General features: G+C 41.0%; 1 protein-coding gene across 5 annotated transcripts in view; it reads right to left on the bottom strand.

The window, feature by feature from the left end:
• Nucleotides 1–18,387, bottom strand: part of RANBP17 (RAN binding protein 17) — a 270,483-nt gene that overhangs the window by 220,011 nt on the left and 32,085 nt on the right. For 4 of the 5 annotated variants that reach the window (XM_077824282.1, XM_077824285.1, XM_077824284.1 and 1 more), the window contains 6 exons: nt 14,990–15,109; nt 13,662–13,808; nt 12,394–12,566; nt 8,659–8,852; nt 2,028–2,133; nt 640–775 (listed from right to left, as the gene is read on the bottom strand). In XM_077824282.1, coding sequence (XP_077680408.1) covers nt 640–775; nt 2,028–2,133; nt 8,659–8,852; nt 12,394–12,566; nt 13,662–13,808; nt 14,990–15,109 — 876 coding nt within the window. The remainder of the gene's footprint in view (nt 1–639; nt 776–2,027; nt 2,134–8,658; nt 8,853–12,393; nt 12,567–13,661; nt 13,809–14,989; nt 15,110–18,387) is intronic. The other variant, XM_077824283.1, reaches the window with a different exon arrangement.

The raw sequence follows: 18,387 nt of genomic DNA, 5'->3' as shown, positions 1-18,387 counted from the left end.
CAAAAGTCTTCCTAAAGATTTGCTTGGGGCTCAAACACAAACAAACAATGTTCCTTCAATCATTCTCAAGATCAACTGATACTGTCTTACTGATGCTCTCTTTATAATATCTATATTATGACTGTCCCCTACAGTTAAGGTGAATTAACTGCTGCTTCTTCCAAGAATGTATCTTACTTTTCCCTATTCCTTCCCTATTTAAAATGCAGAAAAGCCAAATAATGTGAGAAATACAGTGGAAACTGCATAAATGAGTAACTGTCAAAAGAAAAGAACTATTAAAAGAATAAATCTTGTGTACCCAGATGTGAAATATAACACAATATAGCAGAACCCAGTTAAATGTTTGAAATAAAAAACTGAAATGCAAACTAACCTAAAACTATAAAATGAATACAACTGTTAAAAATATTAACTCTCTGCATGCCAAACCTTAAAATATACAAGGTGGTAAATCCTCTCAAACCATCAAAAATTAATAAATTAAATATCTATAAGCTTAATATCCATCAGATAATATCTTCAGTTTTCACTCCAGCACATATTTTTACACATACACTTACGATATATTAGTAACCCATTTCCTACACAGATTTCTTCATTTTAATTACACAAATCTCGTTTGCGGCAAAGACTTACCTTTGAGGTTCGCTGCAGCTGGTCCCCCACATATGTTTTACGGAATTGATCCAAAAACCAGAGAATCGCGAGTTCTACTTTTTCATTACTAGACCGTGGTAACTGGGCATCCATCAAGGATATCAGCTGAAAAACTCTTAATGCCAAGGGAAAACATTCTCAGGAGGAATTTTCAAAGACACAAATGATATTCTGACAGCTAATTTCTCATGGGTCCATCAGCCATTATTTATTTGCCTAAGCTAGTATTTGCTACTTTTCTTCCTTGCATTTCCTTCTTTTATAAACTACTAACATGACTACCACACACAGCTGCACATCAGCACTATGCTTCTTGCTAAACTATGCTCTGTCACTTGAAATACATTTTTATACTTCTGTCAACTTGCGAAATGCTCTTTTTCTTAGTACAGCATTTATATAATTCTCAGACAATTTATTCGGTTGCTCTGAAAATTACTATGACTTTTTTCTAATTCTGAAATATGCAATATCTGGATTAGAAGCCAGATACACAAGGTCTGTTTTAAAATACCTCTCACATTTAATAACACATAGTAGAACATCAATAATGATGCAGAGTCCAAGGCAAATTAGTGAAGCCTGAAATGAGGATGTAAATAGAGGCATCATTAGCCAATTCTTAGTGTGTAAGTCCCTTTTTCAAGTGTGCTGGGTGTAGAGCCAGGGCAAGTGGGAATTCCCTATTTATCACAGAGAATGTGGTATCATCCACAATAACCTCTCATCCAGTCTGTGCTTCAATAAACTCTATACCCAGAGACAGGTTAAGGCCCATATTTTTAAAAGTGGCCTCAAATTTTGAGTATTTGACTTCAAATGCCTATTGCCTAATTTTCAAAGGTGCTGAGCATCTGCAGTTGCCACTGAATTCACTATTTGCAAACTCATGTGATTAAAATGAAGGAAGCAATACAGGAAATAGACAAACGATAAAACTAACAATTAGCAAAACTACCATTTAAGTCCATGTGCATAATAAATAATAACTACCTTTTTAAGTCTATGTACATAACAAATGGTAGCTGCAGGTGCTCAGCCACAATCATCCAAAGTTGGACACTAAAAACTGGGGCACAGAAAATGAGAGGTCAATTTTGAAATTCGAGCCCTAAGTGACTTACTGCCTGGCCACTCAGATCAGGATGAAAACACTACATCCTGAGATCTAGAACCATTCCACCATATTGAAAGATGAAGGAGCACGGTTGCAATTGGCTCAAATTTACACAAATTAAATACAGCCCTTGAATTTGTAGCAGATACCAATGGATCCAACAACTGGGCAAAGTTTGGGCACCTCTCGTTTACCAATACATGTTAAAAAACACAACCCCTGTTTTGGTTTGTTTTAACAATACACTTACCGACAGGATAATTCTCCATCCATGGCATCATGTTCATCTGTACTGGTATAAGTTAATCTTCCTCCTACAACAGTACCAACAAGATATACCAGCCACGCCAGACGTCCTAACATTAAAAAGAAAGAAAAACCCGCTAATAAGCAACTACATTAGCAGAGTATAGTTCTGTAAGACATATGACTGTGGAAGAGTCTGCAAAAGTTGTGGTGGAAACGTCATCCCTCAAGACATTTTAAAGTGGACTGGACAAACCAATTAAAATTATACACTTAGGAACAATCGAGTGCTCACAAAGGAAAAGGCCAGATTTGAGGGTTTCTTCCTCTTTAAAAAAAACAAACCTTAACTATAAATATGAACATAGGCATTAGACTAGAGCAGACCAGACTTCCATATTGTTCAGTATCCTCTCTCTGACAGAGCCCAGAACCAATTGCTCAGAGGAAGAAGGAACTCTATCCAGACTATCAGTATGACTCAGGAATGTCCAATTTATTAGCGGCCTACAGAACCTATCCACAGGATAGATCAACTGTGGTGGCAATTCCATAGTTAAAGCTGTAATTTGCTTTCCATTTTAAGAGGATGAGAAGCTATACACACCTCAGTTTTAACTCTCCCTTCTATATGAATGCTCTCACATCTGGTCTTTAACCGTAAGAGGAGTTGTTTTTGTTTTTTAGTTTACGGAAGTTAGTTCGGGCTAGGAAAATGAAAGAGTTTTTTGCTTTTTGACAAGACTTCTATTTTTTCATAGCATTTCACCTCAAACACCACTTAGTCTAGAAAGTCAAATTTGTTTTATTAATGTAAGTTTTTAAAGGTTGTGGAGTTCATTTGGGAGTTATTCTCAATAATTATTTTAACTTTAGGGATTCTATGAGGTTGCTACAGGGTTTATAAGCTTCTTCAGGTCTGGCAAAATTTATGAATTCCACAGGCACAGCCTTTGTAGTTTGTTACCTCGCATTCAAATAAGAAATTAAAAAACTTCAGAGTCTCTCTTGGTAGTTTATAAGTTCTCTAGTTCTGAGCCAATGAAATCAGAAGTTTTGCAGACACAGGGCAAAGCCTGTATGCTCTTAGAGTTAAATATTTCCTATTCCAGAAAATTAGTAGCTTTCCATCATGTAGTTTTCAAGGTCTATGGGCACTGCCATCAGAGCTGAAAAGTTTTGAAGGTGCATCTCATCCATTAAAAGTTTTGCAGGCCCATTCTGCCAATCTTGTAAGCTATGTGATTGCCACTTCAGAGGTTACAAGGTCTGCAGGTACAGCCCAACAATTAGAATATCTGTAGGATCAATATGTAAATTTTGCAAGATCCATACCTACCACCCTTGTGCTTACAAGGTCTGTATACATTGCCAATGGGGCTTAGACAGTATGCAGACTGTAAGCTCCATCCTGATAAGTATGGGATCTTCAGGACTGGTACAGTACTATCCCTGTACAGTTTTTATACCTGCAGATCATGTAAACTGTGTATCCCAAAAACTCAGGAAATCCAATGCCATGTTGCAGAAATTAGGACAGTTTAAATTTCTCCCATGTAGTTTAATTACAAGACCCTGATCTTCAATATTTAGACCATGGCAGCCCTAGCTAAATTATTTGTGTTTAACCATGAGACCTAGTAACCAGGAATACCCTCAATTGGGAAAAAAGTTATAGTGGTATTAAAATAGTATTTTCCCATAAGGTGGAGTCACTTCAGTGCCTGATCTAAGAGATGAATTGTAAGAGATTTATCAGATTGTTAGAGCTTCCAGTTGCACATTAACATGTCCCCTCAACTACAATGCTACTCCTGGCCTGTATGTTCACCAGGAAAAAAGTTGTACTGCTAACTCAAGTTAACTAACTCAAAGTAGCATCCTAGTGAAGACAAGGTAGTTTACACATGAGTTAAGGCTATGGTGGAGCATATTCTTTAACTCCACCAGCTAACTTATGTGAAAACCAGAAACTGCCTGGTCTTCCCTAGGATTTTAACCTCGATTTACGAACACACCTTTTTTCCCTAGTAAAGACAAGGCCTTGGAGATTTGACCAAAACATGTTTCAATATTGAATGCCAAGGAAAACCTAGACACATGAACACTGCAATATTTTCCTTTTAAACAACATACCAATGGCCACATACTGTCCTTCATGGCATTTCTCTGCAGAGAATGAGGGCAAAATATTATATTTTATCTTAAAGGAATAGGTAAAATGAGAGAGAGAAAGAAAGAATGACAGACAGACAGACTTTTCAGATTTGTTTGTTCTGTCTTTCTGGAAAGATCCTAAATCTCTTCATGACAAAACACATTACCCAAAAGTATGCATGTATAGAGAAAAATTATTCTAAGTAGTGTATAATAGAGTTTTTGATATATGTATAGCATGCTCCAATTTGCATATATGTTAGTGTTTAAAGTTTGTTTCACATTCTTTACTGAATTCTTCATTTGTATACCACTAAGCTTCATTTAATCTCCCTCAAGTTTTACAGTGACACATTCTGAAAGTAAAGAACTGAAGGGCAATGAATTTTCGCTGCCCAGGCCCATTCAGGTAAATCTTTCCGAGATACACACCTATGCATTAAAGGTCTGATCCAGATTTCTGACATTGGTGTAAATCAGGGATGACTCCATGTCATTAATGGAGTTACTCTGATGTAAACAACAACAAAATCAGGCCCTACATTTAAACCCTGTGATAGTAATCTAATGGGAAGAACACAAGCAATGATAAAATAGATACTAAAATGTACCACAGAACGCAAATAAGGGGGACATGATTTTCAATAGAAGTATTTATAACAGAGCATTCTGATCTATATTTTAAATATCTTGCAAAAACTTTTGCAATAGAATTTAAAATCACCAGCAGATAAAGCTTAGGGATACATATGCTAATGTTTACTTTTACTTCCAAGGCACAAAGGAACATTAATAAATTATTTTACAGTTTTGGAGAGACACTGATGACACTTACTTTAAAATTCATTAGATATCTGAGACCTTCACTGGGCCATTTCCTCAGCCCATCACTTCTTCGCAATCCCCCATTTCTGCCCCTCCAGTACAGAGTTTCCTCAAAATTCTTTGGTCAAGGAAATGGTGGTTTGCCTCCCACACCCAAGATAAGAAAGCAGGGAGGTCAGCCCCCCACAACCTACAGAAGGATAGAGCCAGCTGCATGGAGGCACTGTCTCTCTGCACTTATCTTTAATCCCTAGCCTTACACATGCTTTCATGCAATGCAGCCAGATAGTGGCTGCCCTTGGAGGCCCGTTATCTGTACCCCAACCCTCATCCCCCCCATGTGCCTATCCTGGACCTTCCAATATGTCCTCTGTGGACTTGAGGAAAGGTGTGATGTGATGGATTCAGATGACTTCAGACCCACTGGCAGAGGGGACCTCTGACTGAAGACCGCAGGGGGACTGATTCTCTGCAAAGATTTTGCAGTATGTCTAAACAATCTGGACTAACAGTACCAAATGTTAGTATCTTTTTCTATTCCAATAAATTATAAAATTAACTCCTCACACTAAGTCAAACATGTAGTTTTTAAATAAGTGTTATTTTTGTGATTCTGTCACAGGCTGATTTGGCACTCATTGAGCAGTATACAGGAGGTACTGGGTGAAATTCTACAATCTGACATACAGGAGGTCAGAATAATGGTATCTTCTGGCCTTAAAATCTATGAGATTTGCTGTGATGGCTGTCGAAACATTTAAGTTAAAAAGGAGAATTATTAACCTGTTAAGGCACTTACACTTGGACAATGTCAAAAAATATATAATCCGAGAGAACGTCCCCTGGATTCTAGATAATCTGTTTTTTAAAAAGCTATGTGATATCATACATTGACCAACCATACTGTACGTAATCACATAGAACATTAGTGAATCAACAAAGGAGGTGTCTATTAATCACCTATGGGGACAACTGTGTTCCAAAGACTGTGAAATACTTGCTGAACTCATCACTGATGGCATGGGGCTAATGCACAGCCAGAGAAAGATGATTACAAAAGCAAGCTAATTCAAAGGAGCAGCAAAAAATAAGATGTTTGCCAAATGGCCAAACACTGCAATAAAAAACATTTTATTTACAAGTTTCTAAGAACTATGAAGGTAAAAATACGCCCTGCACAAGAGCCCCTCTCTAGGAAGGCAGCATGACCAGTTGTTTGAACATGAGACCAGCTGTTTGAAAAAGAAGCTCCTGAGAACTAAACTCGGCTCTTTTTGGACTCTTTGGGTGTGTCGACATCGCAACTAGACATACCCTAAGTGAGACTTTAACCAAGTAGCTTATGCCAAAGTTTTCAGCAGTGAACACTGATTTTGGATGCCTGATACACCTCCAGCCTAATTTTCTTATGTGCTGCACACATCTCAAATTGCACATGCAACAACTGAGGCAACCATAATTACTGAATGCTTTTGAAAATTTGGCCTTAATTTTTGTCTCAATTTACTCATCTGTTTTTCAAAAAAAAGAGAGAATGCCTACTTATTTCAGAGGAATGTTATGAGAATTCATTAGCTAATGTTTATACTTGACCATATATATTCTATTATAAATTATTAATTATTATTAAAGAAGGGTTCCAGAGAGTAGAGACCATTGTAATAACTTACTAGATTTGTGGTTCTCAAGAGGCCTCTCCACACACACACAGACACCACCATCAAATAAGAAAAGACCCACCCATGCACAAAAATATTCCACAATTACACAACGTACAGAAGCCAATTTAAGCCAAATTACACAACGTATAGAAGCAGCAGCACCAGAGGACTGTATAACTAAAATGACCAAATCAACAGCAGGCTCTCCAGTGACTTGAAAGCTAAAGCCACCCAGTAAAGAGTGGCCATTTCAAAAGACAGCAGCAAACAGCAGCTGCTTTTCAGAGCTGTATGATTCAAACAGCAGAGCCACTATTTTGAACCACACACTCTTGTCAACAATTTGTATTTAAACATAAAACTAGTTACTCTGACACTTATTGAAGTAGCTCAGATTTAAACAAAGGCTATTTTTCTGATGACTCTCTCTCCAGTCTCATTTGTGGAAAGCAGAATCTCAACTCTTAACACAAAACCAGTTTACCATTACAGTTTTCCCTGTTCTTCTCTACTTCCACTATATGAAGTGTTCAGGGCACTTGCTTTTGCAGCTGCTTAGCTAGACTACATATTTTTTCTTTGGCAAAATAATTATTGCTGTAATAATCTGTAATTATGGTTTATAATAGCAATAATCCCAAAGAAATCAGTCATTACCATAGATCACAAGTAATCGTTAACTACTGTTAATGACCCATTTCTTGGGGATTATTGTTTAGTAAACCATGACCGCATCACCATCGATACAGAGAGCAAGACAATATAATAAAATGAGATCTTAATATAATATTAACTTATTTTGTAACATTAAAAGCCATTAAACATCTAAATTAAAGTATGTATAACTAAGGGATGTAACATTTATTGTTCAGCATGAACAGAAGTGTTTAGTTTGCAGAAAAGAAACTGAATTCTTCTGCAAGGAACAATACAGAATTAAACTGCACCAAACTTTCTCTTATGCCCAAGTATTGGCCTATGGAACATTCCTGCATTATTGTAGCTGATCATTCCCCTTTGACTCTATGTGTAGAAGAATCCAATAACAGCAGTGAAGTACAGACTGCAGCTGGAGAACAGAAAACTGCCTTTCAATGCAAGTTTGCTAATGGACCACAAAGGGGAAGTGACAGGTGCATACAGGGAAGGGAAGTAAGAGAAAGAGTCAGACCACGTGCATTACATAAGCTAGAATAAAATGGCTCCCCACATTTAACTCTGCATTTTCAAGATGTCAACAAAAAGCAGCAGTATGAATGGCAATATCCGATCCAAAATATCAACAAAAGAACAGCTGTATTGGGGGTAACAACACAATTCAGTCATATAAAGATGCAATAACTATAAAACAGCTACACTAGGAAAGAGTTAGTCATTTACATGGTCAAGTTAAACAAGGCACAGATAGGAACAATTAATCTATGTAATAACATTACATAGGCCATAATATTGTACAGTTTACATACATTATCTCTTTATAACTAAGTTGCTTTTCCAATACTACTAATTGATCCTCACAAAACTCAGAGGGAAGTAAGGATAATTAGTGTATTTATTTTACAGACGGGGCAGTCAAATCAGAGAAGTTAAGGCCTACATTTTCAAAAGTATCTGTCAAGTTTGGGCCCTCGGTTTTCAGGTATCCCAACCTGAGAAATGTACAGCCTGGTTTTCAGAAGTGATGAGTTCCCACTGCCTTCTAATTGAAGTGTGGATTTTCATCATCTTTGGAAGTCAGAACTTTAGGTTCTAAAACTGGGAACCCAAAAACTGAGGCACTCCATGCTGGAGGCAACTTTTGAAAAAGTGGGCCAAACTGACTTAAGTGAAGTAAAAACAGGGTTAGAACTCAAGAGTTACCACTTTCCAGACACGTACTCAGACCACCGGATCACACTTCCCTCTCATACACAGATGGATAATTTTGCACCATTTCAAGTCCACATAACAGAGAACAATGCAGTCTCAATCATAAATGAAATAAATACTAACCTTCTTGGACTGTGATTTCTAGTGGATTCCTACTAGAAGAATGCAATAGCTTTTGGTAGTTTTGTGCATTTTGGTCAAACAACTGTACAAGAAGTGCACAGGTCTTTTCATATTCACACCTGCTGACTGTGCAGAGTTGCTCCAGCTGCTGAAATACAGTAGCTGTATCATCCAGAGGATCTTCCAAACCATCTCTGCAATATACATAAAATAGGGGTTACTTACTAGAAACTATTGTTCTTAAAGAGTTGCCTCTGTGCATTCACATCTGTAATAACTAGCATCTCCAGCATCAAGCTACAGGACTGTATAACAAAGTTGTGTCCTCAGGGCAGTCCATTAGCATTCTCATGCTGCAATGTCATCATTGGCTTAAACCATATAATCTATATAAAAGACCATACACACCCCAACCACCTCTATCCTTCTCCCGAGCCGACAGAGTCCTGAAATACAAAGAACTCAGAGGCAGAGGGGAAAGACAGATGAGCAATGTGAGTGCACAGAGATAACTCGAAGAAAAATGGTTACTAGTAAATAATTCCGCTTTCTTCTTCAAGGGCCTCAATGCATTTCCGCTTATGAGAAAGTAGTAAGTAGTGCTCCTATTAGAGGATGGTGGACAAGACATTTTAGGCAAAAATTGGCTATGACAATGCCTTACAAAACTGAACATTAGATCGCAATGCCAAGTCCAACGAATAATTGTTAATGACAGAATAAGCAGAACTCCATGTTGCTGCTTTGCAAGTCTCTACCATAGCAGTCTCAGGCAGCTACATAGGCAGCTCTGGCCCTAGCAGAATACATCTTTAAGCCAAGAGATACTGTTTATTTGGCTAAGGAGTAACAAAGCTCAACATCTAAGACGTAGAAGCAGAACCTCACTGGGTAGCCTGGGATCTGAGGAACAAAACAGGAAGGGAGATATAATGGGACAGATGAAAATTTGACACCACCACAGATATAAAGCTGGGGTGAGGTCTCAAAATGACTTCTTTATGTAACACTATAATGGGTTCAGAGGCCATAACTAAACAAATCCACCCTTGGCATTGAGAAAGGAGGTCAGGGCACAACGGAAGCGGAACCAACAGTTCTCTGGACAGAAAAGTGTGCCAATACTGCCACAGCCACATTTGTGTTAGCAGTATGATGTTGGCTCTGTCCTCTCTGATTTTCCTTACGACTCTGGGTATCGAAGGAAGGCTAGGAGAGGACTGCTCCAATTCAGCAACAATGCATCCGATGAAGATTTTTTATCTTTGTGACCAGTGGTGCAGTAGATGACACTTGGCATTATGAATGGACACAAATCAGTCAATTTGTGGCTGACCATAGCTGAAGAATAATGAGGATACCACCTCATTTAGGGACCACTGATGTTGGTTGTAAGATTTCCTGCTGAGGATGTCTGCCTGTATGTTCTCCTTCCCCACTGTTAGATGTACAGCTAGTGGGTGTGCCAAGAGTAATGTCAAAACAGGTAAGCAGTCTCTACAGAGGACATGCATCAGTAGAGGAGACCAAGAAGAGTGCCTCCTTTTCTTTTTCGCCTTAGGCTCCTTTCACAGATCAGAATGCTTCCTCCTCTTTTCTTTTCTCTTCCCTGGGACAGTATCATGAGGAGATCTGGAAGCCCGACTCTGAATAGTGATGTTGACCAGTGCTGACTGGGAGCGAACCAAGGAAATTTTTGATGCCAACAAAGACAGCAGTGCTAGAGCAGTCCTGTTTGGATAAAGCATACAGCACTAGACAGTACCAACCAGGAGACAGCCCAAGTAAGCGTTTGCTTCAGGAAGGTCAATCTGAGGCCAGACAACGAGGGGGGCAATGAAGCTGGGGCAGCAAAATGAATCACAAATCTTTTTACAGAAGACCTCAGCACTCCCAAAAGAATGTGAGGATAGTCCAAGGAAGCCAAGTGCACCTGCAGTATTAACTTTCTGTTCTCCTCAACTGAGAAGAGATGAATTCTCATCCAATGAAGTGAGCTGTAGCTCACGATAGCTTATGCTCATATAAATTGGTTAGTCTCTAAGGTGCCACAAGTACTCCTTTTCTTTTTGCGAATACAGACTAACACGGCTGCTACTCTGAAACCTGAGAAGAGACAGTGCAGCAAGCTGTCTCCTGGGAGACTATGAGCCTGTCCCAGGCACTGTAGGCACCAAACATGTTCATCTGTCTCTGGAAAGATGGTTGAGCAGGTGGCTCATCTTTTCAACTCCAAACAGAGTTCAGGACTAGACACAGCCTAGGGGGTAATCCAAGGCAAGTGACCTCATCTACTCTAATTTTAATATGACTGACTCACTCACTGTAAAAGGATAGGCTAACATGCTTGCAGACTTGAGAAGTAGTTCCACTTCGGTCTTGCTGCAAACGAACTGAGATGGCTGTGGTTGTGCTCTTCCTCATACAGACTGACATGATGACAGCATCCTAGCATGAGAGCACTACTGCACCCCACAGGACACAAAGCTTAGTTATACAGTTTCACAGCTTGACACTACAGGAACTAGACCCTGCAAGTGGGAATGCACAGAGGCCCCCCGAAGAAGGATTAAACATTTTTAGCCATTCAAAACACATTTTTTCTTTGGCTGCTTTATTTGCTGTGATCGTATGGTAAATTTGTCTAAAATATAAAAGGGATTTTGGCTATAAAATGTCAAGTCAATAAATAAGAATTACTAGCTGGGACAATAAGTATAAATCTATATAGCAAATGAAGGTAGTACTCACTTAAACGTGTACTGCAAAGCAAAAATAATACAGAATCAGCACAGATTTGTATCTCATTAACCAAGCTGTCATGGCATTTAGTACAGAAATTGTTAAACAACCCTTTTATTCAATTTTTTTAAAAGTTCTCTGAAAAGTTATTCTCTGAAAAGCGACTATAGAAAATGTATACTGGTGTTCCATTTTTGTGTGCATGCAAGAGTTAGTTATGGATAGAATATGCTCAGTTTATGAGTAAAAAGTTCACACAGACAACAAAAGAGATTCTGCAAGTGGAACTTAGTGAGCAATTTTGTTGATGATACATGAATTGGAATAGAATCCAACTTACTCTCTCCTAGCTTTATTGGCCCTGTGGAGAACAGAGGAATAAATATATATTTTTTAAAAACAGCTCATAGCTTTTTTTTTTTTTTTTACTAAAATAAGCAACTATAACTTCAAATACAACAGGGAGCAGATGTGCTGAGTAAAAAGGGACCACTTTACAGTCATTTTTCAGAGCAGAATCACACTTTAAAATAATTCTGCCACCTCATCTTGTGCTACTCTCTCCCACCCTTTCATTAACAAGTGGGATTGCTTTTGCTGCCTTCCTTTGCTCATGTAGAGAGGGACCCTCGGAAGCTCCTGCTCTAATGGTATAAATGGCAGAAGAGGCTCAGCATCAACAATATTTTAGATATTGGATTATAATGGGCAAGGATCTTTTTATAAAATAAGGGGGCTCTGGAAAAGAAACAAATTGAACTCAAGTTTCATTTTTAATTTTGCTTTTAAGATACTGGGCCAAATTCTGATCTCACAACAGTGTAAAACAGGAGTGACGACTACAATCAATGAATATAATTTAATGTAACTGACGTGAGAAAAAGGCCATTAAGTTTTATTGATTTTAAAACAAAAGCACAACAGAAAGAACAATGTACCAGCTAATCAGTGCTCTAAAACTGCAAAGTTCTGTTTATACTGAAGAAGGTTTACCTTATAACTACAGGAACAGATTCCAGTCTAGAAGTAATGTATGCTTTTGTAATTTCTGGTGCATATGTATCTAAAAGGTGTGGTTCTGTTGATTTCACAAAAGGTACCGACGCTACCATTCTCTGCCACAGAGTTAGCAGATAGTGAACACTGTTTGGAGCAAACTCCCAGTGCTACAAAGAAACAAATGTAATTTTCATTAGAGCATATCTTATCCTGTGAAAATTCATGAACATACAAACCTTATCTTTCCTACTAGTATTATTTATGTTGAGGAAGCCCTCAAATATCTCAATCAGAATCAAGGCCCCACTGAATTATACTAGACCAGAGGTGGCCAAACAGCAGCTCGCGAGCCACATCTGGCTCTTTTACAGTTAAAGTGTGGCTTGTGGACACCCCTCCCCGCATTCTCTGCCTACCAGACTGGGTGGAGGGAGGCTGAGGGCTTCTGCCTAGCAGCCGGATGGTGCAGCTAGGAGCTTCTGTGAGAGACAACTGGTGCCTGCTGGGAGTGGGGGGTACAATTTAAAGGTTCCCCCTACAAAAGCTGGAGTCACACCCCACTCTTACCCTCAGAGGGCCCTCCCTGCAGCTCCCAGATGTTAGCTCCTTGTGAAGAGGCAGATGCAAAGAACTGGGAGCTGCAGGGAGGGGCCGCTGCTTTAGCTCCTCTGCCTGTCCCCAAGGCCGGAGCTCCCAGCTTGCTGGCTCTAGCAGCTGCTGTACAGGGAGAGGGCCCAGTGGCACCACATGATCAAGTGGAGCCAGCAAACCCTGGTAAAAATCTGGCAGGGGGGAGGGGGAACCTGACCCCTGTGCTCCCTCCCATGCATCACCTCTGATTTCTGTCTAGCGGGGAGGGGGTCTCAGGGCTTCAGGCCCAGAGGGCGCACCTGCCAGGGCTCAGGGCTTCAGCAGGAGCAAGGCTGAAGCCCTGAGACACCTCTCCCCACATGACTGAAGCCCTGAGCCCCAGCAGGCACCTCCCGGGGGCTCTCAAACATCTGAAGATTGTCATATGAAGCTCAGAGAGTCAGTAATTTTGGCCACCCCTGTACTAGACACTTTCGCACAAACACATAGGAAGACGTGAGCCCAGGGCTGAAGAGTTTACAAAGTTACATTACTGGCAAACTTGGAACAAAGTACATTTTCAAGTAAAATAACATCAACTGAATACAAACCCAACCCCAAAAACAAAACAAAAAAATCCCCCAAACCAAATCCCACATCCGTTAAGGATTTAAGGCTGTATATATCCTTACCTGTAAGCTAGTAATAGTGAAATTGGCTATCAATCTGATAACCTCTGAGTAATCCTTCACCATTACTAGTTCTCCCAACTGGTAGTTTGTCTTTAGTCGAGCCAAAAAACGACAGAACTCATGGTAATTACCTGGATCAGATAAACCCTAAAATTACAGAAGAAACAAAGTTTTTTTTAAAATCACCAGACTAACCTAATATGCTCACAGCAACTGAATGCAGTGACTCTTTGGGCAGTAGGGAAAAGAGGACAAGGATCCTTTAAGGGTCCCTACTGTATTTGGGTGAAGAGAAGGTTGAAGAGGGGGACAGATTTCCCTCAGTGGAGCCCAGGGGGCTACAGGAAGTTGCTGGACCAGGGACTCACCCACCATATGCACCAGGGCAGGAGCAGAGGTATTTATACCCATGCATTCCAGAAAGAATTCTCTTGCTCTCTCTCAATCCCTGATCAGCACCACCCATCTTCCCACCACGGGATCAGAGCAGAACCAGGTTTTATGATCAGTTGTGGGCTTGTGCTAGCCCCTTTTTTATTTGGTGCTGGGAAGGAATTTTTTCTTCACTGCCAGATTGGCTGGGGCAGAGTGGAGTGTTTTAGCCTTCCCCACAGCAAGTTAGCTGATGAGATAGGTAAGGTGGTTAGGCCAAGATGTCACAATTAAATAAGCAGCAAGTGTGGCCGTTGCCCAGCACAGGTACTCATTATAGAGGGGATAAACAGGAGTTGTAAGTGGATTTAGGGAGAGGCATCCTCTAACGGAAGCTGGAGAAAGGGAGGTTGGTGCTTGTAATGGCTGGTATAGCAGGAAGACAATTCCCCCCACATTTTTCAGTCCCCCTTAACCTTCACATTAGGGATAAGCAGTGGGGTCCCAGCAACATGCTGGCTGGGACCAAGTTGGGAAGAAGGGCTGACAGCAGCCCTCCCAAATAAGTGAAAACAATTAAGGACAGAATGATGACCAGCACTGTAAGATTTATTGCCAGATATTTCCAGATACATTGTGTGAACAAAAGGTGCAGCCTAATTAAACCACCTCCATTGCCTCTTGTCTTTATTCCTACATGGCCGAGACAAGGCCATATAACATCTTTCCAAACACTGTTAATTTAACAAATGACAACTTTGTTGTGCATAGCTTATTTTGTATGAACCGTGTCCCAAAATGATTTCTGGTTAAGAAAGGAGGAGAAGATTGGAAGTTTAAAGGAAGACCTCTTGAAGAAGGTCATGAGGGATAAAGAGAGGCAACAGGGTTGTGACAGGGTACAGAAATTCACAAATAATTTTAACATTTGCAAAGAATTTAAAAAACAAAAATACCTGAGGATTTTCAAGGATTCTTTTCACTCCTTTGATTAGATTCCCAAGATACTTGGCGCGTTCTGGATTGCTAAATAAAGATCTTCTTGTAGAAGCAAACTGAACCAAACAGGAAAGTGCCTAAAAAAAGGAAAATAATTGTAAAATTAAAAAAGCAAATCTCTGCTGCCTGACCAGTCGTCTTTCCCTCTCTTGGAAGGATTCTTCCCAGGACTGTTGCACCACTTATTATTCAGGTTGCTCAACACCTCCCATTATAAGACAGGTTTCAGAGTAACAGCCGTGTTAGTCTGTATTCGCAAAAAGAAAAGGAGTACTTGTGGCACCTTAGAGACTAACCAATTTATTTGAGCATAAGCTTTCGTGAGCTACAGCTCACTTCATCGGATGCATAAAGTGGAAAATACAGTGAGGATGTTTTTATATGTGTGTATAAAAACATCCTCACTGTATTTTCCACTTTATACATCCGATGAAGTGAGCTGTAGCTCACGAAAGCTTATGCTCAAATAAATTGGTTAGTCTCTAAGGTGCCACAAGTACTCCTTTTCATTATAAGACAGTTTTTTCCATTCCGTATAATAACTGCCAAAGAGAAGGGTACTCACCTTATGCACTAATTGAGGTTCTTTGAGCTGTGTCTCCCTATGGTTTCTACAATGTAGGTGCTGCAGTACCCCTTGCGCCTGGGATCAGAGATCTTTGATAGCAGTGCCCATTGGGCTGCATACGCTCTTCCCTGTCTCGCGCCATGGGTGGCATCTATATAGAGCAATGTGAGATCCAACCGCCCTCAGTTCCTTCTCTAACATAGAGCTTATCTTTGAGCTCCAAAGCAGAGGAGGAGAAGGGCAAGTAGTGGAGCACTCATAACACACATCTTGGAAAACCTAGCCACTGCACAGGGCGAGTAACCGGGTGCTCCACTGTAGGTGACTGTAGAGCAGTGCCCCTAGATGGAAAGCTGGGGCTTCGGAGTGGCATCTAATAAGGAGGAGAAGGCAGTGCATCCTAGTAGGTATCTGATGCTGTGTCATGGATAATTGCATAGTGTTGGCTAAAAGTGTCCGCAGATGCCCAGGTGGCTGCTTTGCAAATGTCAGTGATCGGCACATTGTTGAGAAAGGCAATCGAGGTGGAGACAGAGCGAGTGGAATGTGCTCAACTTCCAGGTGGAGGTAGCTGGTTGTGCAGTTGATAACAAAGGTGTATACACTGTGTGATCCACTTGGAAAGATGTCATTTGGATACAGACACTCCCTTCAATCATTTGGCAGTTGGGAGGAATAAATGTGGCGACTGTCTAAACGATTTAGTTCTAGCAAGGTAAAAGGCTAAAGCTCTCCTAACGTCCAGGGTGAGTAGAGTTGCTTCTTGTTAGTCGGTGTATGGCTTCGGGAAGAAAAAGGGAAGGTGGATAGGTTGGTTCAAATGGAAGGAGGATGGTACCTTGGGTAGGAATTTTGAATGCGTGTGTAACATGACCTTGTCCTTAGGAAAAATGTTGTATGGGGGGTATGCCATGAGAGCCCCTATTTGTCCTATTCATCGGGCCAACATGATGGCAACAAGAAACGCTGTCTTAATGGAAAGATGAATGAAGGAGCATGTTGCCATGGGCTCAGATAGTGATCTGGTGAGAGGGTGCAAGATGAGGTTGGGATCCCAGGGTTGGGTGGGATGTCATATGTGAGGGTAAAGGTTCAAAAGGCCTTGAAGGAATCTCTTCATGAGCAGGTGGGTGAACATGGAATAGCCATCTATCTTGGGATGGAATGCTGTGATGGTGTCCAAGTGCATACGAATGGAGCTTGTAGATAGGCCTGATCTTTTAAGATCTAGAATATAATGCAGAATGAGTGCTAACAGGGTGTTCATTGCTGAGACATGATTGGCTTTGTACTGGGATTGGAATCTTTCCTATTTTTGGAGGTAAGTACGGTGAGTCATGTCATGTCTGCTATTTAAGAGAACCTCTTTTATTGCCTCTGAACAGGTCATCTCCGAATTCTTAAACCATGAAAGAGACATGCCTTCAGATGAGCAAGACTTAGATTGGGATGGAGAATTCAGCCTGCATCCTGAGAGAGGAGGTGTGGAATCAATTGCAGGATGATCAGAGAACACACCGTCATGCGTAAGAGGTAAGAATACCACATTTGTCGTAGTCATGTTGGGGCTATGAAGATGACTCGGGCTTGTTCTACCTGTATTTTGTGAAGTACCTTAAACAAGAGGGGAAAAGGTGGAAAGGCATAAAGTCCTAGAGTATCCCATGTAATGAGGAAGGCATCTTCCAGAGACCCATGGCCTAGACCCTCCCGTGACCAGAACTGAAGGCATTTGGTGTTCTCTGGTGTGGCAAAGAGACCTATGCGGGGAAATCCCCAGTGGCTGAATATGCACTGAAGGACTCTTGTCTCTAGTTCCCACTCACAGTCTTGTGAGAATCATCTGCTCAGTGAGCGTGCTGTAGTATTCTGGTGTCCAGGCAGGTATGTGGCTGAAATGTTGATGTTGTGTTGGATACACCAATTCCACAATTTCAGTACTTCCAAGCATAGGGAGCAGGACCTCACTCCGCCTTGTCTGTTGATGTAGAATATGCAGGCGATATTGTCTGTCCAGTGTCTGATCAGTGGTAGGAAATGTTGGCGTGCATTGTGAATCTAGATCTAGAAGGTTGATGTGGAGGCCCACCTTCCCTGCTCCATGTGGCTCTGAAGGTGTGCTCCTGAACTGATTAGGGAGGCATCGGTTGTTAGAATCAGGGATATTGCTGGTTGGAGAAAAAAAGACCCACATACAGATGTTTTGGTGTTTTTTCTACCAGTGTAGTGAATCCTTGATCTTGATAGGCATAGACTGGAGTTAGTGAAGACTGTCTGGGAGGTACTGTGCATAGCCACACCTGGAGACAGTGCATGTGCAACCCAGCATGTTTTACCACGAACGTGGCTGCTGCCATGTGGCTGAGCAGCTGGAGGTATTGTTTTGGAAGCTCTTTCACTGTGCGTCTCAGTCCCAAGAGACAGCGTGTCCACCTGTGACCCTGCCCATTTAGAGTCCTTGGGGGTGGGGGGCGCGATAGCTCAGTGGTTTGAGCATTGGCCTGCTAAACCCAGGGTTGTGAGTTCAATCCTTGAGGGGGCCATTTAGGGATCTGGGGCAAAAATTGGGGATTGGTCCTACTTTGAGCAGGGGGTTGGACTAGATGACCTCCTGAGGTACCTTCCAACCCTGATATTCTATGATTCCTGGACTTCTGTTTAGCTCCAGTACTGGAGGTACCTAGACGGTCATGGGAGTTAAGTCTGACCCCTGATGATGGTGAGGCTACTGACCTCGCAGGGGATGGCATTCTCTGAGGTGGTTCCTTTGAAAGCGATGTAGTGGCC

This window comes from Eretmochelys imbricata, chromosome 8 (genome assembly GCF_965152235.1).
Source record: "Eretmochelys imbricata isolate rEreImb1 chromosome 8, rEreImb1.hap1, whole genome shotgun sequence".
Classification (NCBI taxonomy): domain Eukaryota; kingdom Metazoa; phylum Chordata; order Testudines; family Cheloniidae; genus Eretmochelys; species Eretmochelys imbricata.
This window is presented reverse-complemented; position numbering and strand designations above follow the sequence as displayed.